General features: G+C 37.1%; 1 protein-coding gene across 1 annotated transcript in view; it reads right to left on the bottom strand.

Annotated features, from left to right (window-relative positions):
* The window catches only part of LOC128693788 (glutamate receptor ionotropic, kainate 2), a 73,998-nt gene that overhangs the window by 7,675 nt on the left and 55,882 nt on the right, over positions 1 to 10,441 (bottom strand). The window contains exons 9-10 of the mRNA XM_053783664.2: positions 3,507 to 3,566; positions 1,130 to 1,306 (exon numbers count right to left, since the gene is read on the bottom strand). Of these exons, the coding sequence (XP_053639639.2) occupies positions 1,130 to 1,306; positions 3,507 to 3,566 (237 nt within the window). The remainder of the gene's footprint in view (positions 1 to 1,129; positions 1,307 to 3,506; positions 3,567 to 10,441) is intronic.

The following is a 10,441-nucleotide window of genomic DNA, read 5'->3' as shown; positions in this document are numbered from 1 at the left end:
GTGATGTCTAATCGCTTTGCCATGTTCTGTTATTGTTTTGTTAGTAATGACTAAGATGGCGTCAGAGTCAGAAGTGTACGAACCAACCGTCTTTTTTTTCCATACTGCGCTCATTGAACAAATAACGTTTACGGTGTTATTTGACAGTACGTATGTGTGTGCTCATGTTTGTTTGCATGCTGGAAAAAGCTCTGGAGACAAATGCTATAAAGTCGACAAGTGTCGAGAAAAGATACAGTTGCGTCAAGGGAGAAGCCGAGTTAAGATACAACAAGTGTCAAGAGGTGCTAGAGGGAGTAGGTAGAACGCCGGTACGAGATTCGGACAAGTGATTGGCCCAAAACGATTCCGGATTTTTAGGGTCCAAGGCCATACTGGATTCGGTGAAGGGTGTTCCAGTTACTTGGGATCCTCGAGAATGAGCTATATTCTCATTTATCATAAGGTTAAAAAAATGGAGATACCTCTGTGATTATTATATTTGAAAATGAACGAAAAAGGAAACCAAATACGCACTCTGAATCACAGTCACCTCCTCAGCGGCAGATAGTAGTGTTGATCCAGGGAAACCAGCTCTTAACTTACTCGGTGCACACCACCAGGATGGCATCTCCAGAACTGACTAATCTACTCTTAGTGAAGCCGCCTAATTATAAAAGAACACTATGCAATCGTCTTTTGGGTAATAATATTGGAAAATAAACCGGATCTGCAGGCAACCTCCGGTAATTCTTCCGTCAGAGGCCTTGCCAGATACGTTCGCTGCCTTAAAGGAAGGTTAACTGACATGACCTAAGATTATGCAGTTTCCACCGGGAAGAGACAACTATCACAACACTACGACTGAAACTATGAAAAAACTAGACTGAATTTCAGGAAATGGGAAATTTTTCCCACTAAGGCAGACGGAGAGAGGGATAGTCTGGGTTTCTTTAGATTCGTCTTGTGGAAGAGGATAAGAAGTCAAATTTCCAGGATTAGCATTTTACAAACTTTACTAAGCTTGGTAATAAAACTCTTTTCTAATACATTTTTTATAGGAATGATTTTCCTTCTTAGTGTATTTTAGTTTCTTTGAAGCTTAATTTCAATTTGTGCACCATATCCAGCCATGGATAAGTTATTTTACCCTTAGTTCTCTTACAAACTCCAGTGGATTCAAGACGAGATTTTCCACCCCTGAATAAGTGTTAAGTTTTGCTGAGGAAGCTCTTCTCCTGTCCCTCCTGGCAATCATCTCCGTCACTGTAGTCAGAATGCATGTCAATGATGCAGGGATGTAATTTAATGCCTCCTTCATATCTTCCTGCTCGAATATAAGAACCACATAACCACATAAGAACCTACTGCTCAGAAGTTATTCATTCTTGAGCAGACTGTTCGAAATCCTTGCTATTTTCTCTCTCTACTGATGTTCCTCTCTGTAACCATGTTATGTTGTCAAGCCACATGATTTTTAACGTGTCATGAGTTTTCTCAATATCTTCACTCTCATCTGATGAGTAGTTTCATTCCAGTATCTTCTGGGCTGACCTGACCCCATATGTTCCCTGGTATAATTTCATGTTCCTCTACTAACACTTAACTATCCTCTCTTTGATTCCATGTACATTTCTGTAATCGATGAGCACTCGTTGTTCTTTTTTATTTGTATTTTTATTTGCTCTACAACCATTTTCATTCATTGTTGTTTTGATGTAGTTTCGTTTCTGTTTTGGCCATTTCTGCTACATCACTTATTGTTTCTGGGCTTCCGTTCGTGTGTTTACATATCATCATGAAGAATGAGACATGCAACATTTGGAAATCTTTACTGAGGAAACGTTTCGTCAGCCAGTGGCTTCATCAGTTCAATACAGAGAAGAACTGTGTAAAGAGAGGAGGAGTTTAAGGTAATTAGTCCCTCAACTTGGAATTGATGCATTCAGCCCATCAATCTTGAAGAAAGTACAGCATAAGCTTCTCCGAGCATATACACATACATTTTGAAATTTGTGAAGTAATGTATTATATATTTCTGTACCTAGTTAAAAATACCAAGCTTTGTAACTCCTTCATTTACTGTTTTATATTTATTTTACATTACTAGTTTACTGTGACCTACTCTACTTCATCACTTTATCACAGTTTCCCTCTTCCTTGATTTATCTTTATATATTGATATATATTTTATTAAAAATTCTGGTTTCTGTATAAAGACATTTACTGTACTGAGTTTAGTTATATAATTATTTGTAATTTACATGTCTATATAAATTCTCATATACTATTCTTTCCTCTTTTAACCAATTTTATAGTAAAATATTAATATTAGATATTGCATGCTAAGAACGAGCGCTCCAGCAGCGTCAAGTTACCCACCCTCATGATTATTTTTTTTTAGGTTAGGTAAAGTATATCAGGAAACAGGACAAGTGTTTCCTGACGCGGGTCTTAGTCATATGATGACCCGCCACTGAAACTTATGGTCATCTGACCGAGGCCTTACGCTGGCTTACTGCTTCACTCCTTTAAAAATTATTATAACAATTCTTTATTTTTTTTTTTGGTTTAATTTTATTTTAATTCTATAATTAATTTCTTAATTTATTAAGTAATGCAGTAAAAATATATTAAAAAATTATTTATGTCACTGAGTTTTTAAATTTTGATATTTAACATTATATAAATTTTATTTAATTTTTTTTTTTATTTATTCTAAGTTATTTCTGTAATTTATCCTTTTTCCTTGCTAAGAAAATTCTTTATTTCCATGAATTGTGAATTTTATTATAATCAAAAAGAAGCGTTAAACCACAAGGGCTATACAGCGCTGATATTAATTGTGAAACACCGCAGTAAAAAAAATAATTTTTTTTTACCTCCCTGAGTTTTTATTTTATTGATGTTTTATATTGCGTAAATTTGATTTTTTTTTCATGTGGACATTTTTTTTTCATCTAAATGACTTTTTCCCTTGAATTATTTTTCCTTGAATTATTTTTCCTTGAATTATTTTTCCTTGAATTATTTTTCCCTTGAATTATTTTTCCTTGAATTATTTTTCCTTGAATTATTTTTCACTTGAATTATTTTTCCTTGAATTATTTTTCCCTTGAATTATTTTTCCTTGAATTATTTTTCCCTTGAATTGTTTTTCCTTGAATTATTTTTCACTTGAATTATTTTCTGTTGAATTATTTTTCTTGAATTATTTTTCCCTTGTACTTTTCCCTTAAATTATTTTCCCTTGAATTATTTTCCCCTGAATTATTTTCCCTTGAATTATTTTTCCCTTGAATTATTTTTCCTTGAATTATTTTCCCTTGAATTATTTTTCACTTGAATTGTTTTCCCTTGAATTATTTTTCTTGAATTATTTTTCCCCTTGAATTATTTTTCCCTTGAATTATTTTCCCCTGAATTATTTTCCCTTGAATTATTTTTCTTGAATTATTTTTCGCTTGAATTATTTTTCACTCTATCTTTTTAAGTTGAATGAGATTGATGTTGAGTTTATTACTTACTGTGGTGTGTGGAGTGGGTTGTGGCACCACTTTAATACTCGACTCTCCACTCCCATTACTCTGCAAATAGAAAAAAAATCTTTCTCATCCTTACTTCTTATATGTATATACTTATTTTTTTTTTTATCCTCATTCCTTTATTTTAGAATGCAAACAGTTCACTGCTGATGCTAATGAAGGGGAAAAACGGATCTTGTGAAACAAGATTTGAGCGATAGAATTCAGGTGTACATTGTGAAAAACGTTGACCAAAGGAAGCTTACAATGTTTGTCTTTTCTTTATTTCCCATTATTTTTAATTCATCTTATTTGTTAAACACTTATTACACACACACACACACACACACACACACACACACACACACACATAGAAAAGGCAAAGAAGACCTCAGACGGAGTACAGTGTAGGGGGCCGGAGAATACAAACCTTACTCAAGGAAAAGGATCTTGGGGTGAGTATAACACCTGGCACATCTCCTGAGGCGCACATCAACCAAATAACGGCTGCAGCATACGGGCTCATAGCACACCTAAGAAAGGCATCCTATACTCCGTGTGCGTTAGGCCTATATTGGAGTATGCATCACCAGTTTGGAACCCATACCTAGGCAAGCAAGTATGGAAACTAGAGAAAGTGCAAAGGTTTGCATGACATAAAATACTGAGAGAAATCGACAAGGTGGACAGAAACAGGATGTTCCAGAGATAGGACACAGCAACAAGGGGTTTCAGTTCGAAGCTGAAGACTCAGATGAATCACAGGGATGTTAGGAAGTATTTTTTCAGTCACAGTGTTGTCAGGAAGTGGAATAGTCTGGGAAGTGATGTGGTAGAGGCAGGATCCATACATAGCTTTAAGAAGAGGTATGATAAAGCTCATGGTGCAGAAAGTGTGACCTATAGCGGCCAGTGAAGAGGCGGTGCCAGGAGCTGTGGCTCTACTAACCCCTGCAACCATAACTAGGTGAATACAACTAGGTGAGCACACACACACATATATATATATATATATATATATATATATATATATATATATATATATATATATATATATATATATATATATATCGTGCCGAAATGGTAAAACTTGCGAATTTGGCTTAAAAAGCAACGCTTTTCATGCTGAATAAGGCAAGCGATAATTTGTGTATGCAATAATTTTCCAAAAAAACATTCTGAACCTAACGAAAAAAATATATTTCATTGTGTTTGTTTATTAAATTATATTAAACTTATCTAAAATATATCTAGCTGGATTAGGCTAAATTAAATTGCGCTTTTTATAATAACATTATATATATATATATATATATATATATATTATATATATATATATATATATATATATATATATATATATATATATATATATATATATATATATATATATATATATATATATATATATATATATATATATTATATATTTATTTTATAATATATATATATATAATTTATATATATATATATATATATATATATATATATATATATATATATAATGTGAGTAGTCACGAATGCGCTTGGAATTTCTCTATTTTTTCAGAGTGGTTGTTTTGCATATATATATGTCGTGCCGAATAGGCAGAACTTGCGATCTTGGCTTAAATAGCAACGTTCATCTTGCCATATAGGACAAGTGAAAATTTGTGTATGCAATAATTTCGCCAAAATCATTCTGAACCTAACGAAAAAAATATATTTCACTGTGTTTGTTTAGTATTGAATTATTGTAAACAAATCTAAAATATATTTAGTTGGGTTAGGCTAAAATAAATTGTTCTTGTTATAATAAGGTTAGGTAAGTTTTCTAAGTTCCTTTTGGTGCAAAATTGTAAATTTTTACATCAACATTAATGAAAAAAATATATCTTTAAACGTATAAAAGAAAATTTTAGAAAGGACTTAATTTTAAATGAGTTCTTGCTAATTGACCAGTATATATATAATATATATGTATAATATACGAATGGAGACGAATGATACTTGGGACCTGACGATCTGTTGGAGTGTGAGCAGGGTAATATTTAGTGAAGGGATTCAGGGAAACCGGTTATTTTCATATAGTCGGACTTGAGTCCTGGAAATGGGAAGTACAATGCCTGCACTTTAAAGGAGGGGTTTGGGATATTGGCAGTTTGGAGGGATATGTTGTGTATCTCTATACGTATATGCTTCTAAGCTGTTGTATTCTGAGCACCTCTGCAAAAGCAGTGATAATGTGTGAGTGTGGTGAAAGTGTTGAATGATGATGAAAGTATTTTCTTTTTGGGGATTTTCTTTCTTTTTTTTGGGTCACCGTGCCTCGGTGGGAGACGACCGACTTGTTGAAAATATATATATATATATATATATATATATATATATATATATATATATATATATATATATATATATATATATATATATATATAGTGCCTAACAAGTCAGGCTTCTTTTAAAAATACTTTCACAAGAAATTATTTTACAGAAAGTTGGATAATTTTTTCGTTGACATTAATCCCAAATTTTTTTTAGCTAACGTCTGTTTATATATCACAGATCAGTTTACATTTATATAATGTTACTTAAATTATATCATGTTTGCATTTATATATTAATTTAACTATGTATAATTGTTTCGTTATGCTCAAATTAAATTTGGCAGAGTTATGCCTGATACAAATGTTTATTCTGGCTATTTGACAGAAAACGAACTTGCCAACCAACTGGGACATAATCTTCAATTATTTTCTTAAATCTTTAACCTTCATTGGCATATTTTATATTTGTAAACAAAATTAGCGGCTAAGCCTCTTAGGGTCACACTGTATTGGAATTTGTATGAAAGGGAAAACATCCCAAATCTAAACCAAGAAAATGCTGGGTCCTTTCTCCCGTGAATCTTTTGTGTTCCTTCTTTTGTGCAGCGAGTAACTTTTTGCTCGGGTACGACCCATCAACGGGTAACCTTTTGCTCGGGTATGACCCATTAACGGGTAACCTTTTGCTCCGGTACGACTCATCAACAGGTAACCATTTGCTCCGGTACGACCCATCAACGGGTAACCTTTTGCTCCGGTACGACTCATCAACGGGTAACCTTTTGCTCCGGTACGACCCATCAACGGGTAACCTTTTGCTCAAGCACGACCCATCAACGGGTAACCTTTTCCTCAAGCACGACCCATCAAAGGGCAACCTTTTGCTCAAGCACGACCCATCAACGGGTAACCTTTTCCTCAAGCACGACCCATCAACAGGTAACCTTTTGCTCCAGTACGACCCATCAACGGGCAACCTTTTGCTCCAGTACGACTCATCATCCTTATAAACTGGGACTTTTGACAGTTTATAAACAATGCGACTTCATCATTGGATTCATTATAATTTTGGTATAGTTTTCTTCTCTATATTTCTCGATCTACGGTATTTAGGTCAGACTTGATTGCCGTCTATAAACATTAATTAAGCAGTTCTAACAGAACACAATGACAACAATAAATGTATACCAGGGAAACGTTCTAAATTCGAACCTGTGAGCTGCAACAAGGTAGTACAGACAATTTTGACACAGCTATGGCACCGGACAGAAAAATGCCAATGAGTGAGAGATTTAGGCTCTTGGTGGGTCTCCGTTTTCTATCCTCGTTGCAAAACTTTTTTCTTCTCGTTTACGTTTCATTTACAGGACAACACCAATAAATAATATATAAGGTAAAGGCGATACAAAATTTTGAAGCAGGGAAAGAAAACAGGGACCCGCCGAGCGCTGCGGAAAATACATTGTCAGCTAACCACTGCTTAAGGCTAAGATAAGATTTATTCGGATTTTTAACCCGGGGGGTCAGCCACCCAGGATAACCCAAGAAAGTCATGAGGACCTGTCTACCTTATTTTCACGTCGGTCCTTCAACCTTATCCCCCAGGATGCGACCCACACCACTCGACTAACACCCAGGTAAACAGGGACAGCAGGTGTAAAGAAACATGGCTAATGTTTCAACCCATGCCGGGGACTGAACCACAGACACTCAGTGTGTGAGGCAAGAGCGTTGCCAACCGAACCACGGGACAGTCATGTATTTGACCTGACCGTCTTAGTGAATGCACGACGAGCTGCTCCAGTAAGCAAAAGGTGTGTGAAGAAGACATGTACAACTTAGGGGAAACTCCTAGTTAGAAGTTCCCCTCATCAGGAGCTTCAGTCTAGGACACAGTACACAAAATCAGAGAATATGTTGTCAAAGGAAGGTTAGATATGGTGAAGTCAGGTGTTGTACATATTAGGTCAACTGAAGCCAGTGTCCTGCAGAATTAGCTTGGCCAGAACTTTTGATATATTGAAGCTCACGTTGTTTTGCACAACGATGCTGTGGAGCCAGCAGCTGCTTAATCCAGTGGTACTCAGCACTGGTATGCCAGCAGCTGCTTAATCCAGTGGTACTCAGCACTGGTATGCTAGCAGCTGCTTAATCCAGTGATACCCAGCTCAGTTATTCTAGTGGCTGCTTATTCACTGATAATACTGCTATGTCAGTGGTTGCTTAATCACTAATACCCAGCACTGCTGTCAGTGGTTGCTTAATCACTGATAATACCCAGGCACTGGCATACGAGTGGCCGCTTAATTACTGAACGGGTCATCTGACAAAGGCGTCAGAAGAAGCTCTTGTTATCTGACGAAAACACCACAAGCACCTTTGGAGTGTGCTTGGGTGAAAGGGTAGAAGAGATAGGAAGATGTAACTGAGGGGCAGGTGGAGTTATGGTGACAGGAAGTAGGTGGGAGATGGACAGAAGGAAAGTGGGTTGAATGAGGAAGAAGAGTGAAGTTAGAGAGAAAGCAGGAAAATTTGAAATGGAAAAAACAGAATCATGGTTTATAAGAAACTGAATCAGTCGATAGGGATGGAGTGCAGGCGATTCGGGGAGTGAAAGTGAGAGGCTAAGGAGAGCATCCTAAGTTGAGGAATGAGGTGTGGCAGGAAAGAGAGATAAGTGCAAACGAGTGGGTAGTAGAAAGAGTGGGTCGATGAGAAGGGAGATGAGGGGGGGGGGAGACAAAGATGTTATGTGGGCTGTGTGGAAGGTCGGCTTGTAATGTCAGTTTTCTCCATATACCATGTGCAAGTAAGGTAGTACAAATTCTAAATAAACAGTGCAATTGTTGCAGTGTCTTGTACTGATCATTACTTGTCACAGTTATTTAGATGTTCAATGACCAGTCCCCATTTTTTTTATTCACTAATGTCTATTTTCCCTGCCTTTTTCATCAATGTATATTCTTCTCACCATTATTTTGCTATTTCTCTCTCTCTCTCTCTCTCTCTCTCTCTCTCTCTCTCTCTCTCTCTCTCTCTCTCTCTCTCCACATGGGATGTGTACTTTCTTGGAAATCGCTGCCATTCCTATGTAACCTTACGAGGTTCATTTAATTGTTAGGAGTCATCTGTCTTGTTACTACAGCTACAATTATTGCTTTGACCAGACGTCAATGTTCTTTCTCGTAGTCACCTTCTGTGTAAAAATGTTTCTGGTCATCTATGTGATCAGCATCAAAGACTGTCAGGATAATCCCTATAATCTAATTATAGTTTCTCATATATTTTTGCTCATTGATTATGCTTTTCTCGCATTAAAATCAAATGATATCTTAGGTGTTTCGGCTTGACAAAGCTCCTGGAGAGCGAAACGTTGCCGCAATAAAATGTCACCTTAGTTGCACTTGTGTCGTTTTACCTTGCATATTGTCAGTAATTCTACCAACATTATTACAGTCAAGCTTAAACTATGATTATCGAGGTCATCTCACACTATCCTTCATGATCCTTCATTATATACGTTCCACACCTCACAAACTTTATGTAGCCTAACCTAACCTTCCCTCACATACCGGGACTTGCCAGCGTTTGCTCTCTTCCTCATATCCTTCATTATCTTATTTTTTTCTGTTTCTCTTGCATAAGCTTTTCATTATCCTAAAACTATATGTTAAACTTGAATTTCAACCGTCTAGCGAGAAGTTAATGAATTTTCATCTATCCTCTCTAATGCCCAACTCGACTCAAACGGCATAAGTTTTTTGTTTAATTTTCTAAGTTGAAAGTGTTCTCCAGACCTTTTCCTCTTTTTCCCCTTCACTATCTCTCCTTCTGTCTGCCCATCCTGCCTTGGCAATCTTTTTTACAGCCCATTTAGTGCTATAAGCGAGATCACGCAGTGTGAGACTTGTTTGTGTGCTGCACAACGTTGGGTGAGCTCCCGTGACTGCTGCCTAGCTGGCAAGGTATCGTTGTCTCTGCTAGTTCCTGTGACTGCCGCCTAGCTGGCAAGGTATCGTTGTCTCTGCTAGTTCCTGTGACTGCTGCCTAGCTAGCAAAGTATCGTTGTCTCTGCTAGTTCCTGTGACTACTGCCTAGCTGGCAAGGTATTGTTGTCTCTGCTAGTTCCTGTGACTGCTGCCTAGCTGGCAAGGTATCGTTGTCTCTGCTAGTTCCTGTGACTGCTGCCTAGCCGGCTAGGTATCGTTGTCTCTGCTAGTTCCTGTGACTGCTGCCTAGCTGGCAAGGTATCGTTGTCTCTGCTAGTTCCTGTGACTGCTGCCTAGCTGGCAAGGTATCGTTGTCTCTGCTAGTTCCTGTGACTGCTGCCTAGCTGGCAAGGTATCGTTGTCTCTGCTAGTTATGTGACTGCTGCCTAGCTGGCAAGGTATCGTTGTCTCTGCTAGTTCCTGTGACTGCTGCCTAGCTGGCAAGGTATCGTTGTCTCTGCTAGTTCCTGTGACTGCTGCCTAGCTGGAAAGGTATCGTTGTCTCTGCTAGTTCCTTTGACTGCTGCCTAGCTAGCAAAGTATCGTTGTCTCTGCTAGTTCCTGTGACTGCTGCCTAGCTGGCAAGGTATCGTTGTCTCTGCTAGTTCCTGTGACTGCTGCCTAGCTAGCAAAGTATCGTTGT

The sequence above is a fragment of the Cherax quadricarinatus genome, chromosome 34 (genome assembly GCF_038502225.1).
Source record: "Cherax quadricarinatus isolate ZL_2023a chromosome 34, ASM3850222v1, whole genome shotgun sequence".
NCBI classification, from domain to species: domain Eukaryota; kingdom Metazoa; phylum Arthropoda; class Malacostraca; order Decapoda; family Parastacidae; genus Cherax; species Cherax quadricarinatus.
The sequence above is the reverse complement of the archived record's forward strand: the minus strand, read 5'-3'. Positions and strand labels throughout refer to the sequence as shown.